This window comes from Mercenaria mercenaria, chromosome 11 (assembly GCF_021730395.1).
Source record: "Mercenaria mercenaria strain notata chromosome 11, MADL_Memer_1, whole genome shotgun sequence".
NCBI lineage: Eukaryota > Metazoa > Mollusca > Bivalvia > Venerida > Veneridae > Mercenaria > Mercenaria mercenaria.
The window spans coordinates 42,484,285-42,502,664 of NC_069371.1; the positions used below are offsets into that span (position 1 = coordinate 42,484,285).

Genomic DNA, 18,380 nt, shown 5'->3' on the forward strand with positions numbered 1-18,380 from the left:
ACCCGTTTCGACACAGCATAAGTCTCGGTAACTCAAATTTTGACGTAACCGGAGTCGAATTACATATACAAAAAAGGAAATTTGACGGGACTTGAAAATTTCTTTGACTTAAGCGGAATTTCGAGGTAAGCGAGTTTGAGATACCGAGTTTCGACTGTAATTATTTTTCTGTCTTTCATTCGTCACAGGTAATATTTTTACTGTCCTTCGTTCGAGAGAGGTAGTTAGATTTTCTGTCCTTCACTCGACATAGGTAATTAGTTTATCTGTCCTTCATTCGTCACGGGTACTTATTTATCCGTTCGAGGGGCCTCCGTGGCCGAGTGGTTAAGGTCGCTGACTTCAAATCACTTGCCCCTCATCGATGTGGGTTAGAGCCGCACTCGGGACGTTGAATTCTTCATGTGAGGAAACCATCCAGCTGGCTTACGGAAGGTCGGTGGTTCTACTCAGGTGCCCGCTCGTGATGAAATAATGCACGGAGGGGCACCTGGGGTCTTCCTCCACCATCAAAAATATTTATCCGTTCGTCACTCCTCATAAGTAGTTAGTTTTTTCTGTCCTTCGCTCGTCATAGTTCTTAATTTTAATGATCGTCACTCATCACCTGTATATAATTAACATGTCCTTCACTTGTCACAAATTCTTAGTTTATCTGGTTCTTTTATGGCACAGGTATTTAATTGGTCGTATTTTCACTCATCACAGGTACTTATTTTACCTTACCTTAACTTGTAACTGGTAGTTAGGTTGTCCGTCCTTCACTCGCTACGGATACGTAGTTGACCTGTCATCAACTCGCCACTCATATCCACATAAGAAATGTTTTTCAAATTTGATTATATTTATCATGAATATGATATTGAGCAGTTTGATTTTTCTTCGCAACTTTAAATATACTCGAATTTTTGTCCTTTTTGTATAAACAGATCGAACTGATATACTAATATTAACTCAATTGTTGTTTTTAAAGTGAAGTCATAACATAAAACATTTACTCTATCATAATATCGGCCTTCCGTCTTCGGTAAATATCACATCGGTCAGGTCCATAATTATGTCTCCCACCACACAGTGGTGTGGGAGACATATTGATTTACTCCAGTCTGTGTGTCTGTGTGTGTGTCTGTCTGTCACAAAGCTTGTCCGCACTCTAAGTCGAACATTTCTCATCGGATTTTCACCAGACTTGAACAAATGTGTTGAACCATAAGACCTCGGCCAGGTTCGATAACTAGCCAAATCCGCTTAGGCATTTTTGAATTATGGTCCTTGAATTACTGATAGGATTCATTCGTCTAGACCATCCAGAGAAAGTAGTCATTTTTCATTGGGCAGCACTGTCACAAAGCTTGTCCGCGCTCTAAGTCGAACATTTCTCCTTGGATCTTCACCAAACTTGATCAAAATGTGTTTGACCATACGACCTCGGCCAGGTTCGATAACTAGCCAAATCCGCTGAAGCACTATTGAATTATGGCCCTTGAATTACTGATTGGATACATTCGTCTAGACCATCCAGAGAAACTAGTCATTTTTCATTGGGCAGTTGTGGGAGATATGCGCTTTTCTCAAAAGCATCTCTAGTCTTAGATATTCATTTCATCACAATACAATACCTGTTTAACAATAACGTTTTCCATCTTATTACAGGGAATCTTTGTGGCAATCCTTTACTGCTTTTTAAATGGAGAGGTTAGTATTATATATTTCTTGCTTCTCGGTGTACAATAGGGTCCAAGTGAGCCTTCTTCCTTACATAATGTATTATTTCATCAAATGTGAAATGCACAAAACATTTTTTTAGGATAAACCACATTATATTGAACCGAAAACACTTACAAATACTGCCTTTTCACGAAAGGCTTATATCAATTAGCTGTTGCTCAAAATGTATGTATCAAAGTGATAAAAGAAAACAATCTATAGTCGAACATGTGCTAATAGTCACCTATCATAAGCTGTCACCTGTCATTAAGGGTCAGAAAATTTCCCTCAAAATGCGCGTTCTTTAAAATTATGCTTTATACAGCCACGTTCTTTTGCGGTCATTAGCCATAGTTGTTTTCACTGAAATAAAGCTTTTAACTGATATCTTACACCTTGTTTACTCTGGCAAGACATAAGTAGAATATTTACATATGTTTTTGTGTGTTAAGGACATGACATTGTATTTATGATAGAAATAAAAATATTTAATATAGAAATAAAAATACACTCTATGTCCGTTTTGTTGTTGTAAGTCTTAAAATACTGAATAATGCATTTTTATATTCATATGCGTTAAGTTTTCAATGGATTTTTATATATTCTGCAAAACATCTAATTTATACTACATAATTTAGATTCATTTCATAAAATAAAAGAAACATTGCAAAATAGCTAATCAAATGAGACCTAACGATTAATCCAGATATAACTGTAGCACTTAGTAAGTGCTTAAGATAATATAAGTCTTTAAAAAATTAGATATTTGACATTTCTTTGAATTTATGTTCTCGCTGTTACGTGTCTAGTTATAGTGTTCTTAACTGTAATTCAAACATGGCCTGTAATATTCTCATGATCACATACAAGTCATAAAGAGATATTAATTTCAGTTGGCACAAATGTTTCCCATAATAAGACAACGTGTCATGCACAAATCCCGGACCTCTAGATTAAAGGTCAAGGTCACGATTGGAGGTCAAAGGTCAATAGTGCATTTTTTCCCTGTCCTGTCCATAACTTTGCCATCCATGGAGTGGATTTCAATATTACTTGGCAAAATTGTTCCCCATTGTAGACCGACAAAACTCGGACCCCAAGCTTAAAGGTCAAGGTCACAATTGGAGGTCAAAGGTCAAAAGGTTTTTTCTTCTGTCCTGTCCAGAACTCTGTCACCCATCAAGGTATTTAAATATTACTTGGCATAAATTGGCATAAATGTTCCTTCCCCTTGATCAGACGTGTCATGCGCAACTCCCAGAACCCCAGCTTAAAGGTCAAGGTCACATTTAGAGATCAAATGTCAATGGGTCTTCTTTCCTGTCCGGTCTATAACTGTATCATGCAAAATGAATTTTAGCATTACTTGGCACAAATATTCCCCAGGACGAGACCGTGTGTCATGTGCAAAACCCGGGCGATTAGCTGCAAGGCCAAGGTCTCACTCGGAAGTCAAAGGCCAAAAGAGCTTTTAAATTGTCAAGTCTGTAACTCAACAACCCTAAAAGGAATTTTAATATTACTTAGCACAAATGTTCACCACCGTAAGACGGATTCTAATGCGCCAGAACCAGATCCCTAGGATAAAGGTCAAGGGCACACTTAGAGGTCAAAAGGCAATCGTCAAATTCAGTAATGACATTGTCCGGAGCATTTCTTCTTCATGCATAAAGGGGTTTTGATGTAACTTGGCACAAATGTTCACCACCATGATGCACCCTTGTTTCTAGAATTATGTCGTTTTGTTTTTACTATAAATAGGTTATAGTGTGTCTTATTTGTTACTGGCCCTAGGGAAGAGTCGAGACCACTTTTCTGTTGTACAACACAGTATTTAGGTGTATTTTGACCTATTTCTACCCGGTAAAGAGTTTCTTGTGGATTTGTATTATATAGATGTTTAAGGATTAATTTCCCTTTGTTGTTACTATAATTAACTTATATGATACCTTTTTGATAATGTCATATGAAAACAAATTTAGATATTTTGGGACTAATTTTAATCCAATTGTTTTGTTATAACATATATTTGTATATATAATACAATATTGTTTATACATCATTGACAGATATCAGTTCAGTTATGTTATACTGCAGTAGAGTAAATTAGGTGTCTTCCAGTAGGGGACTTGTATTGCATGGCAATACTTCATTCACTTGCTTCATAAGTAATGATACATTACAATATATAAAAATGACCTTTCAACTCTATCAGTTAAGTTGGTAATGCCTAAATGCAAATGTTCTGGTGACTGTCTCGAAGGTTTCGTCTCAGTGCTGAATTAAAGCTTTAGCGTTTGTCTTACGGATATCTGAATGTTTTGTCCATATCAGTTTATGTCTTTGTGTATTAGTTTTGTAACAAGTACCCTAGTAAGATATAAACCTTCATATATATTTTAGGTCAGACGTGTAATAAAGCAGAAATGGTACCGCTATAGAATCCGTCATGGACGTCATCCTTCCGGACGAAGACGGAGTTCCAGGACGTCATCATTCTTCCTTCCTTCCGGGACTGAGGTACATCCACTGCGTGCGCTAAAAAATAAAATGTGTCCCGATTTAAGACGAGATACTTTTGTAGAGGACATGTCTAACATTGGTCCTAAGCACCTTCAAAATCATTTGAATAACTATGCGTTTGATAATCACGAGCATGAGGAAAGCCACCATGTGTCTTGCACGTGCATTCAGAGTGACGAAGAAGGGTCAAATTATAAATGTTGTTATTGTTGTTGTTGTTCTGATATGGAAGATGATGAGTAATGTAAGATAGGATATGTTTCGGTGTTACCTTTCCTACCCATTAGCCATCATTCCGGTTGGTTTCATTGAAGAAGAGATATAAAAGTACAGTGTAACTAGATGTTTGCTTGGAAGTATGTTAACACACTTGCGGGCATGGAAATGTCGAGGAATATGCTATGATTCGAAACTTTATCGATATTTGTATTTTTTGGCTCTCGATATTAAGCATGTTTTCTTGAGATAATATTTTTTCGCGTATAATGTATATAAATGTTGTCGTTTGCAATTTCCGCTTTGATGGTGTTCTGTTGATCCGTTTCGTGTTTTGCTTGGTTTGTAATCCAGCAATTTATCGCCTCAAAATGTTCTCCTTGTTTGCTAAACCTGTACCTTCCTGGTCTAATAATGGCTGGACATATTTTAAGACAAATTGATATCATATCGGTTTGAATTTTGAAACGGGCTGTTTATAAGATGAGTTTACGAATGTTCTACTTAGTATGGCAAATGAAAGTTAACACATTTAGGACATAATAACAATGATAATATCCAATAGGAAAAGCCACGTTTGAAGGACGTTGAGTATATATGACGCTCAGATATGGATATTTTAAAATGCTTTGATTGCGTTCAAACGGAGCGATCTATTACCTCAGCATGTCATTTTGTCATTCTTAATTCTAGCTCAGAACAAGCTGGACCGCCAATTTTCGCGACCATGTCCAACATTCTGTGCACCTAGATTAATGATTGCCAAATGGTACAACAAAAGGGACATTCAATTATCAGCAATGAATATAAATATTTTGCACGTGATTACGTCACTAACATTTACGTTCTCTTATCACACTTGCTATATAGATTTACAAGCTTTGTGATTAGGTCAAGCCTCTAAGTGAGATTCAAAGTAAAGCCATTCCAGCTATATCTCTATATAGTTTTTGTACACACAACTGTTAAAGCATAGGGGCATATTTTAATCTTTTGAATTTTCTATACATTTTACCAAAAATGAAAATATGCGCGCTCGCACACGCGCGAGAAAGAAAAAAAGATGTGATATAATGAAAGAGTACGTTTTGAAAGCACACCTGATTATTAATGCTAGTAGATACTTTAGACTTTTTTCGTTTTAAAAGCTTTGCATTTTTTATTGCATGCACTCATTCTGGTTAGCAAAAAAGACTGCGAACGGATTTTTAGATTCAAAAGAAAGAAATTGCTAATGTTGAGTTAGGCTAGAAATGCTCACAAAGTGTATATTGTATATGGATGTGATAACTTGCATGAACATTAATTATGCCATTTTATAAGTTTTGTGCTGCTAACTGAAAACAGCAAAATAATTACATTCTTATGTTTTAGTAAGGTTATGAAATTTACACGACACAGAATCAGAAGAAAACTCCATATATATATAATACAGCCTCGATAAATTTGTTCATGTAGTTCTGATTGACAACATACCGTAGTCACCAGAGTCCTCTGTTCTATATCCGCAAGATTGTCTTGTGGTCCTCTACAAAGTTTGTTCAAATTTGCACAAGGGGTTTAAATTGACCCCTCACTTGTGTCTACTTTTTACGTAGACTAACTTTAACTTGAACTATTTCTGCTTAAAACCTGATGGTAGGGTCTAGAGATTTGACATTTAGCATTATGTAACGAGTCCTCTATCATGTTCGTTCGCATCGTGCCCCCATGAGTTAAAGCTGGCATCGCCAATGGGGTCAGTTGTTTAACATAGACTGTAAACAAGAGAAAGAGAAAAAATCTTCTTGTCTAAAATCGCAGGGCATGGAGCTTAGATATTTGGCATGTAGCATTGTGTAGAGGTCCTCTGCCATGTTTGTTGAAATCATGCTCCTGGGAAAAAATTGTCCTAGATTGCTTTTGGACGCGCGTATATCACCTTGAATTATTGTCAATTTTTATTAATATGCTCTTCTTAATGAATGAATGTAAAGAAATGCCTGTTATTTCATAATGTAAATATTTATTATTTACGTGTCGAGTAAACTAAACTATAAAAAGAAACAACATTTTTGTTTACTAAATCATGTAGTAAATTTGCTAAATAATGATATTATAGAATATGTTTGGAAATATATAACTAAATGATTTTAGCAAATACCTTAAGTACCCGTATATTTATATAGCAAATACCTTAAGTACCCGTATATTTATAACTTTGACAGCTGTACGCAACAGTGATTCAGATAAATATTGAATCTTAATACTTCTTTTGATTCAGATTCTTGAAAAGAGTTTTGATATTATTTTGCAGTTTATTGGCCACGTAAAATAGGTAAATTGGCATGCTAGTTAGCATGTTTTGTATTGTATGGTATACGGGCTGTACGTTTCAAAATTCGCTAGTACATTTTATTTTGCTAGATCTGATACTAATGAGCACCCAGTGAAACTAGGTAGACATTTCGTTATCAAGAACACACACTCTTAACTCCAACAAACAAAGTTAAAGACTGATCTAGATGCAAAGATAATTATTATAACCACAGTTAAAACAATGAAAGTCTGAAATAGATGCAAAGATAATTATTGAACTACAGTTAAAACAATGACAATCTGTAAAGATACAAAGATAATTATTGAACCACAATAAGCAAAACGGGAGCCGGATATAGATATGTAGATATTTATTAGACCACAGTTAACAAAATGGAAGCCTGATATAGATATGTACGTAATTATTGAACTATAGTAAACCAAGTGGAATTTCGATCACTGAACGTCAGCGAACAAAATGAAAAAAAAATGTAACTATCTAATCAGTGAACCACAGCAAACAAACTGAAAGTCTGATATACATGATAATAAGGCAATATTTGATAGATTTAGAATTACAATATAAAAACAGGACTTAATAGATATGATTACGCAGATACGTTCAGTTAAATGGGACATTTTGCTTAGTGCCGTGTTTCTATAGCTCCTCAAAATGATGATAAATTTTCGCAAAAGAATACCAGATCGATGGTACACTCAATAACAATAAAATGCTTTAACAATGAGAGTATTTTTTGTGAATTGCATTTCTTTGAAAATATAATGCTTATCGATACTAGCTTTGTGATTTTTAGTAAAATCTTTTTTTAGCTGTTTTCATCGAAATTTCGCAAATCTCTTTCCAATTGCATTTGCTTCCCCAGATAGATGGCGCATTAACTATATTAGTATTTAAACCGAAATACATTATTTTTGATCGCATGTTTATAGCTAAGTACCACAACCAGAATTAATACCAAAGAGCTGAAATGCGTATGTGCATTTATTATCTTATTAAAATCTAAGGTTTTGTAGCTTGCATTGAGAAGATCAAGAGGATAAATTAAACTTAGTTGTCTTGAGATAATATCCTAAGCTGTTTGACAGATCTTTCGTAAGCAAATTGTTTCAGATCTATAATCAATTTTCTTTTTTTGCATAAGGTTATTGTATTGTTCTTTCTTGTTGTCATTTGAGTGAAAGCACTTGGTCATATACATGTATAACATTCCACACAACTCTACTGCCATTAAACGAGTCATCTGGATGTTTACCAATGTTTAAAAATATTGCCTTTGTAAATAAGACTCAGACTTATTTAACGACATTGAAAATATAACATGTCCATACATATGAAAAATATGTTTTTATCAGAAATATATATCAGAAAGGAAGGTCCTATAGTAAACATTATTTAATGTTTAATATTTAATAATTAATGTGCTTTTGAGAATAATGGTTTCATTTTCGTTACAAAGTTTGAATTTCATTGAACAACTGTTATATAAAATTTTGAAAAATAAGTAACTTGGAATGTGAAACAAATACCATGCAATTATCCTTTAACTCGGCATGCATGTCTCCTGTATATTCTTTAAACTTGTTTTTGTCGTTGGATAGGACGATGATCTAACAGAAAAGCCGGTAAGAATGTAGTGCAGTATAACAATGCCAGATGGAATGTCATAACGTGCTACTAATGTACATACTGGTTATTTAATAAGTCGGCTTATGTATCTTTACATGACATTGAAAGTAAAGCGCGATATGTGCTTTCCGACAGCAATGAGAAATGATACAAGCCGACCAAACGTAACATTTGACTCATATGATGATGCAGTTATTTTGTACCTGTGATTAACCTTATGGAATGTAGAATAATCACAAATCAATGCGTGTGTTATTGAGATAATAAACAAAGTAACGCTATTCTATGGAAGGTTCTTACGTTAAACAGTTTTAAATTCCAGTTAACACAGGTATATGATAATTTATTAATGTAGACTACTATACTAAAGCAAGAATATGTAATACCTTTTAGTTGACTAACAGTTAACTTGCTGTGACGTGTGGTGTGTCGGAGTTATTAATAACATTTTTCTACTAATTTTGCCTGTGGTTTGTGATATTTTGTGTTGTGTGATATTTTGAGTGGTCTCCATGACCGAGTGGTGAAGGTCGCTGACTTCACTGAATACTTGGCCATCACCGCTGTGTGTTCAAAACATCGCATGTTATGTAGATTTCTGTCATGTGAGGAAATAAACATGATAATTATTTAATACAAAAACTATTCCATGTGATTATAAACTGCAAAATTGTAATCGCGCATTTACATTGCTTTACATTAATGAAAAAAGTGTGCTTGATATGCTACAAGAGTTCAACATCAAATGAAAGACATTTTTTAGAGTATTGGACCCGTAATGACACTCGTTCGATTACGTATTGACTGTATGCTATTTCGGCATCCTTCGGCGTGGAATGCTGAAACCGCATACGAATAATACAAAATCGAAGGAAAATTTCCGGTTATTTCTACTGGTCCTGTACATTTAATGGGAAAAATAAATATAACCACGCATATTTTTACAAAGGAACATGTTTAATTATTGAGTTACAATGCGCTCAAAGATGCATGTATACGGTTATGCTGTCAAGTTTATTTTATTTGTTTCAAGGTATTTCAGTTATGTTTTTGTATTTGGTATTAATATTGTACTTTAAAGGTCCAATACTAAGGAAAGTGAACATTTTAATTTCTTTTAAAAAGCACAGAAACTATTTCATTTTATTGGAAAATGAAAGTTGGTATGTAGAAATTCGAAATAAATCGCAGTATATGTACAATTATTTTTATATGAAGTATGAAGAAAGTTAAAAAGACCTGGGGGGTCATTCTGTGGATTCATTGAAATTTCAACATAATACTCATACATTTCTTTGAGTTCCAAAGACCTTCTGTAAATTTTGACCTGACAATCTTCATTATTTAGTGTCTTGCAGAAGTCTATGCACTGGCTATGAAAAAAATTGCCAACTCACTTTCCCTTAGTAATGGACCTTTAAGTATTGATATTTTCTTCAATATTTGTTAGGACGTACTAAATCTCGAAAAAGTCTAGACACATGACTTTTTAGTGAAACTTTCAAAAGTAAAAAGACACCAAATTTAAACATTTTCATTTTTCTCCAAGTGTCCACAGACGACCGAAGCAGAGCAGCTCCGATTGTTACAGGCAAATCTCGCACTTAGAAATGAGACGATAGAAAACAGCAAAACGTCACCGGAGACTAATCACGTGGTCACAAATGGCAGCACAAATGACTCAAGTACGACACCGACATTTATAAAGAAGAATAATAATAACGGTACAGTGCATTTTGATCTTGGATATGATATTGAACGCGAGACAGTGTTGTGATTTTGTTCAAGTAATAAATATATTTCGTGATTCTGGAAAATTACTCCAAACCAAAAACGATATTTGCGAGCGCCTGCAGATTGAATGTGGTTCAGAGTGTTATATTAATATCACATTATGCTATAAAAATAAGATATCAAATTCATGCTTATTCAGAAGTAGAATAAAACGAGTACTTAATTTGATAACTCTTTTTTTTTGTCTTAATTTGTTTGATCTTTTAGCATGGACGCTTATGTTTAACGACAATGCTTTCCGTACTTTTTTTGCTTTTATTTAAATACTTCGGACCTATAATAAAACAGAGAATTATAATTCATCAAATGTGACAACAAATCATTCTCCTTTAAAGTAAATGGAAATGAAGTAACTTGAACAGGTTCGTCAGTCATCTACTGTATTTTTTTAATAACATGTTTCCCAGTCTTGCATGCTTGAAGACATGGCTGAAATTATAAAGAAATCCAGTCATTTTTAAATTGTGACTTTTGTCTAAGCAATCTCTTATTTTATTTTGGATGTGTATACTTCATATAGCTTTTTCCTTATCATTTGCCTTTCAAAATTATTTTTGTATAAATTATGTTTGTGTAAAAATGTTACAAAACATATATGTTTGCATTTTTAGTTATGATATATCAGACTGAATTCTAAACTTTAAGAAATACAAATATATCTTAAAAAACGAACAGATGTAACATTTCAACTGCTGTATTTAGGTAGTAGAACCGTATGCCATATGACTGTTGGCATATTACGTAATCTTCGTATGTGATTTCGGCATTTTCCGGACTTTACGGAAAGTTATATGTACGCGTTGAGCTCCTTCTGTCTGAAGAATGCCGAATTGCCTAATGAGAATTATGGGTGCACAACCTTAATAAAGATAAGGACGTCCGATTTATTGTATAACCATAATTACAATTCAAAATAACTACGTGAAAGAAAGTTGAAATCTTCGACTAAACAGAAGTGTATTTTATTAAAGGCACGAATCTATTTCTTCTTGTTCTGATCCAGTTTGTGTATATTTTTGTATATACGTATATTGAGAAGAAATATGGTCTACGAAGAATAAAAATGCTATTGAACCTTGAAATAGCGAATATTACCATTTAAGGTAATACTGTTATTTGCCTTTCCTACGTATTTAGTCCCCCCCCCCCCCCCCCTCAACTCCAGTTTTGGCATCCCACCCCTGCATGCAAACATATTTCTGGTCTATTCTTATTCTAAGTCAAAGTTAAAGTTTTGAGGGATTAATCAGTACAGATGATTCAAATATTCCCTAAAAAGAAATTGTCTTACTGGCTATACCCCACCGAAATTGCATGTCGCATTTACAAGTGAAGGGGTTGAATGTATATTATTCACAACAGCTACAACAGTTATGTATAACTATTAAATGTTCTGCTTGATGGTTAACATATATTGCAAAAAGGTTTCGTTTACATTTTGACTCCTTTTATTTATTTTGTCGTTTTAAAACTATAGATAACATTATTAGTACGTATAATAGCAACATATGTACATAAAAAACATATATGTATAAAATTTCAACAAATCAATAGACTTTTCCAGTAAACATAAACAAAAAGTTTTTTCAGCTATCCGCAATTACATTTTACCGGATTTGGTTGATATACGTGGAACAAGTTGTTCTTTAGTAAGAATTAAAACATATCAGCTGAATTTTATTTATCGTTAAAGGTATACGCTTTTCTATATTACATCATGTTTCGTGTTAGTGAAATCTTGATCGATGCCCATCTGCCAGTAACATATTTTATTGTTAGATATTAGTTTCAAAAGTAGAAAATCTTCATTAAATTTATCTAACTTTACTAGATATATAACGAAATTGTATTATCTTGAACTAAATTCATAATAAAAGTAATACACTAGCAGTCGATTGTTAAAAATCTTCCATTTCTTTAGCGTTAGTACACATTTATAATATTTATTGTGTTTGGCTATTACATGGATTAAGTTAGTACTATTTAAAACTGTTAAATTTATTAATTTTATGTTTACATAAAATATACGTGGTAATTGTTCATATGAACCGCACCATGAGAAAACCAACAATGAGAAAATTTGCGAGCAGCATGGATCCGCATCCGCGCAGTCTGGTCAGGATCCATGCTGTTCGCTAACAGTTTCTCTAATTGCAATATGCTTTGACAGCGAAAAGCATGGATCTTGACCAGACTGGTCTGGATCCATGCTGGTCGCAAAGGCACTATGTTGGTTTTCCCGTGGCGTGGCTCATATTTTGAAATATGAAATTTGGGTCTAGTATACTTTAAATTTTGTTGACAATCAATGGTACTTAATCAAATTATCGATTTTTACAATTATATGAAGTATTACTACATATAAATTTGACAAAGTGTTCTTGTGTGATGTTTAACTCTATAACAGTTTGCTTTATGTGTGAACCAGATGAAAACAACTTTAACATTTTCATTGTATATCTCATACATATACATTTTAATCAACTTCCGCAAAATATATTTGTGCAAATGATGTATATTATTTGTTATATATTAAATTATAATGATTTTACAACTGTCTCAAATAATATAATATGATGTACATATTGACGCATTACAAATGTATATGAAATATTATATTGTAAATAAAACGGAGAAAAAATAAATTATCAAAAGTACTGATTTTGTTGTGTTGAAACCAAACTTCTGCGACATGTTATTATGTCCATTATTTAGACTTTAACAATTGGAAACAGAAGGGCCGATTATGATACATGTAGAAACGTATACATGTACATTATTTGTATCTCAATTATTATAAAAGGTCTGTTTTCATGCCTCTTTCAAGTGTGAACTTTAGCAAACAGAAATATATTTTGCTTTTTTAGTCCGCCAGTTTCGGGGACTATAGGATTGCGCTTTCAATGCATCCTCCTTCATTCTAACTGTACGTATTATAGTCCCAGACATCTATATGAATTACAACTCCATTGTTGTGCTTGGAAGGTATCAGTCAAACTGTGAATAAATGAATGCATTTTAACTACAAAATGATATATTTTTCACACACAGAAACATTTGATATGTGTTCTTTCGGGATCTGATGAGCTCAGTCTTATTTAAATCCAATATCTTCAGACAACTGAGTATTAACAGTTGCAAAAAGGGAACTTAAGTATTACAATCACCCAATGAATGAGTCCTTAACAAGGTCTTTACATGTATTATAATATTGTTTGAAGAAAAATTGCATTTTTGAGCGCTACCACTTAATTAACCCTCTATCGAATGATTGAGTTCTATTTCAAAATTTAAAACAAGGTCTACGTTGCCTCTTACAAACCGAACACATAGCAGGTGCATATTGCAACATTAACTGGAAACACACATTAAAATGTCTCAATTTAAGACAGGTTAATCAGTCATAGTAATTGTATAATTTCATAAAAATAAAGTAGTATCTTCAAAAAGCCATTCATATTTAACTAAGAATAAATCTATTACAGCAGATAGATAATATTCGCGATGGTCTTTTGTCTGCCAACAATCCCGAAAACAGCCATTAGCGGTCAGGTAAATTAAATGCAATAACAGGCAAATAATTACCAATTCACAAATTAAGACATCACGGAGTTCAAAAATGGCTGAAATTTATAATGGAAAGTATCCTATCAAAATCCTTCTCGGCCAAAAAAAAAAAAAAAGAAAAAAAAAGAATCAAAAGTTATCAAGATTAATCATGATTAATTTGAAAATTTAGAAAGTTTCAACCATCAGATTGTTTGACAATATAATGATGTATACTTTCAAAGGTTTTGACATATATTTAAAGAAAAAAAATTACAATCCTTGATACTGTAAATATGGGTCTACCAGTAGATTTTGTAGCGATTTTGTGTCAATTTTTCAATAACAAATTGTCAACTGCAGACGTGACATAAGTCTGCATACTGAATAATACCTCGGTTATCAATCAGTAACATCAGAATTATTGCCATTGCCCTGGTACAAATGGCCGAATCGAAATTTGCGTCGTATATATCTCAAAATAGATGCGTAAGACAAACAAAAGATGATGATTACATGTTTAATCCAAATTGCTTCCTCAACATGAAGAGGTTTCGTTTTCACGAGTTTACAAGCTTGTCAGACTTTTCACGTGATAACTGAGTTTTTCCTGTCAAATAAATGCATAGCCACATTTTAAAATTTTGATTTATTGATATATAAGTTCACTGCCGTTAAAAACGAAGATAAACGTTCAATACAAGTATATATCAAGACCAGGAGACATGAAATGTTTCTCAAAAGTTGGTAGTTGCGACCTCGAGTAAGTTATTACACTTGTCACTGTTTTTTGTCTCGTATATATTTTTTTATTCTCAGTCATTTGACTAGCATATTAATAAATCTTCAACTTAATATAACATGTCATTCAGAACATTATGAAATATCAAATATTAAAACCATGTATTTGACATTTATTTTAATATTATTCTTTCTTGAGAGGTCGATACGAAATTCAGTATGTAGTCAAACCAATGAAATACGAGTATCGGGGGAGGCGACAGCCGAGGCTTTTTATTCATGTATCAAGTGGTTGATTAGTTCTTTATCACCCCCTCAGGAACGCAATATTTGTTCTTTTACGCCGAACTGGGAAAAATCAAGACGATAGGTTAAAAGATTTATATAGGAAAACATTTTTTTATGTTTATAGCCACTTTATATTCAAAAAGCCTGTTAGGATACATAACTGTATTATAACTTATCTAAAGCGGTTGTAAGGCAGCGAAATATTACTCCGTATTTTTCAAATTTATTGTCATGAAAGTAGAGAAGTATTCATAAAGTTAGTAAAATCTTTGAATTTTATGTCGAAAATTTGAACTAGAATAATCTCATATACTTGTTTATTCCCTACAATTCTAGTATCAAAAATGACATTAACTCGCACAATAAAATGACTCACTTCTTAAAGAAGCTGACAAGGCAGTTTTGGCCAGATCTTATTTGTTACATTCGGAGCCAACATTAATTTGCTTTTATCTATCACCAATATCTTATCTATCTACAATATATTGCTTTGCTTCCAAGACCTAACGGGATTGTAAAAAATCGGCATGTATCTCCGCCGTATACAGGAATCGCTAATCCCGATATCTTACGGCAATGGACCCATAATGACGATCGGCAATTTCCGGGCGATTACGTATCTTTCCTATGCGATTTCGGCATCCTTCGGCTATAACAGAAAATTGTCCTTTCATAGCAACCAAAGAATGCATAACAAGAATACATAAGTGAACGGAAATTGTCGATCGTCATTACGGGTTCAGTACCTTAAATACGACTTAGTATTTATTTCATAATTTAATTTAAAACTGCTGGTGAAAATAAAAGAAGCTCATTATAGTATTTAACGAAATTTAAATTCATTGTTTATAGTGTTTCCATCCCGAAAAGAAAATATTACTACTTATAGTTTTGAGAAACAAGTCTGATCGCTATGTCTTCTAATTAGTCTGATTATTTTATGTAGTCTCATATTGAATAGAACATTAACATTGATTTCTTATCGAAAATAACGCCTTTGATTTGCACTATTATTTCTCTGATTTTGGCGATCTTTGTGAAACACTACTGGATGCACATGCCATTAAAAGGGTCATGAAATTGGCCTTATTTTTTTCAAACGTTTTTAACAGAGTTTTAACAGGTCACCATTAAAATACACCCATTACTTCTTACTATTTAATGGGATTTTCATGACCATAGTTTTAACGCCATATATTAAAAAGCCATGAAATAAGTATATCAAAACCGTGGTAAAATATACCTTGTTAAAATGACTTTAATGGCCATGAAAAGCTGCTTAAAATAAACCATTAAAATATTTAAATTGGCTCCTTAAAATTCCATGAAAAATTTTAATTGGCATGAAATTAATGTGCCATTTAAAAGTACCCCTTAATTCAACATTAATTAGTTAATACTTATGGGGCCATTAATTTTTTAATACTCTGTTTATGGCCGTTAATTATCAAAAATTGATTAATGGTCTCATTAAATATGTCAGATTCAGTTTTAACGAGTTCGTAATATTTTAATGGCACATCAAATTAAGGGCCATGAAAATTTGCCATCAGAATTAGACATCTAAAGATAATCAACTTCATATTGATATTTGCCGTATTGACTTAAACTACGTATTACTACACACGTAATAGTATCTATACATATTGTACTGTTTTGTAAAATGCTAGAAAAATATTTGATTCTTCTTTTTTCTTTCATATTTTTGTAATGTAAACACATGTAACAGCCCTCGTCCCATTGAATGCTTATAATTCCAGTCCTATATTGTTCTAAAATGGATTTTTAACACAATAAATACATACTACGCACACATCGTCTATAATATATCATGATGTTATATTTAGTTGCATTAAAGTTATTTCCCCTTGATGCAGTTACGCCATTTTTTTCAAATGTTTGCCAGATTGTGTTCCTACAAAAAATCGGATTTATTTCAAAGAAAGTCGGATGAAAACGTATTTATTTATTTGATAACATCAATCTACATTTTTTTGGTAAGGGTAAATACGTATTGATGCATGCCACTTTTTCTGTTTTTTGTTTTTCCTGTCCAAATAATCAGTATGTGTACAAGAAAGTGGGTGGGGTAAGGAATTTACATAATAAAATGGGTTCAGACCAGTTTAGATTTTCAAATTGTCTAATCCTTAAGTAGAAACTAAAGTTTATAGAGAAGTGAACAGAACACATGATTGTGAAGATTTACAGTCTGATTTAGATTCATTTGGGGCATGGGCAGATCAATGGCTTCTTCGTTTCAATGAATCAAAGAGCTGTGGTACGCTTGATTAGGGGGAGCTACTTGTGCTGCAATCCCTCAAACATTTGCTCTTAGCTGTTTAAGTGCATGCACCTGAGCACAAAGTACTGACAGAAGGACAGCTAAATTGTGATCGCCCATTGTGTGCTGATATTGTCATCAACAGTTGCTTTTTGAATACACCTGACGCCTAATGCCTGTACCAATAAAAACTTGGTCAGAATGTTTGTCAATATAAAAATGTTGAATAGTTAAAACTATCCAAATGGTCACTTGATCTATTAAACCGGTATCTGTAAACCCTTCTCAGTACAACACAATACAATACAATATCCATTTATTTTCTCATTTCATATGAACATATGACAGAATGAGGATACAATCTGACAAATGTTTGTACGAGGCTGTTACATGTGTTTATATTACAAAAAATGAGAGAAAAAAGAAGAATCAAATATTTTTCTAGCATTTTACAAAACAGTACATATGTATGGATACTATTACGTGTGTAGTAATACGTAGTTTAAGTCAAAACGAACCAAACCCTCATCTTATCTTTTACAAGGAAGCTATCAGTTTCGTCAATCATAAAAAAATAAGACTGAATATCGATACCAAACTAGCACCCATTTATCTATTAACAGAAATAGTGATTTACCAAGGAACATGAAGCGACAACTTTTATCTTATCTGATCTCTTCGACGCATTATGGAGACTATCAATTGGTACGTTTATTATACCTTAAATGTTTACAGTCATATTTATACATAAATTGTTTCTAATATTTTTTGAAATCAAAAGTTTTTAGTGAAATCTGAAATAATTTCAATGACTTAATTCAGCTGTCTGAGTAGACGCAAGCTGTTGAAAACAACAATGACTGCGGGCAAGACGAAAGAAATGGTTTTATTCGTCTGTACACAATATGTCCTTTAATTAAAGATTCTGTTTATTTATATCAATCACATCACGCAGTAAATGAGAGAATGTGCCATCAGTCTCTACCTGGTAAAGAGTTTCTTGTGGACTTATATTATATAGATTTTTTTTTTTTAAGATTAATTTCCCTTTGTTGTTACTATAAATAACTTACATGATAACATTTTTATAATCAGCCAAAAAAATTCAATATGAAAACAACTGTGGGTTTTTATATATGCACATTTTAATCCAAGTGTGTTGTTATAACATATTGTATATGTAGTACAATATTGTTTATACATCATTGACAGATATCAGTTTATTATGTTATACTGCAGTAGAGGAAATTAGGTGCCTTCCAGTAGGGGACTTTGTATTGGATGGCAATAATTCATTCACTTGTTCTATATAAAACACACTAGGATCCATTGGAA

At 32.9% G+C, this 18,380-nt stretch overlaps 1 protein-coding gene across 6 annotated transcripts in view; it reads left to right on the forward strand.

The window, feature by feature from the left end:
• Window positions 1–12,843, forward strand: part of LOC123531486 (corticotropin-releasing factor receptor 2-like) — a 124,878-nt gene extending 112,035 nt beyond the window's left edge. For 3 of the 6 annotated variants that reach the window (XM_045312494.2, XM_053517260.1, XM_053517259.1), the window contains exons 12-15: window positions 1,654–1,695; window positions 4,111–4,227; window positions 8,365–8,388; window positions 9,942–12,843. In XM_045312494.2, coding sequence (XP_045168429.2) covers window positions 1,654–1,695; window positions 4,111–4,227; window positions 8,365–8,388; window positions 9,942–10,169 — 411 coding nt within the window. In that variant the 3' untranslated portion in view covers window positions 10,170–12,843. Of the gene's footprint in view, window positions 1–1,653; window positions 1,696–4,110; window positions 4,228–6,742; window positions 6,764–8,364; window positions 8,389–9,941 lie in introns of all 6 variants that reach the window. The other 3 variants (XM_045312496.2, XM_045312497.2, XM_045312495.2) reach the window with 3 other exon arrangements.
• The last annotated feature ends 5,537 nt before the right edge of the window (window positions 12,844–18,380 follow it).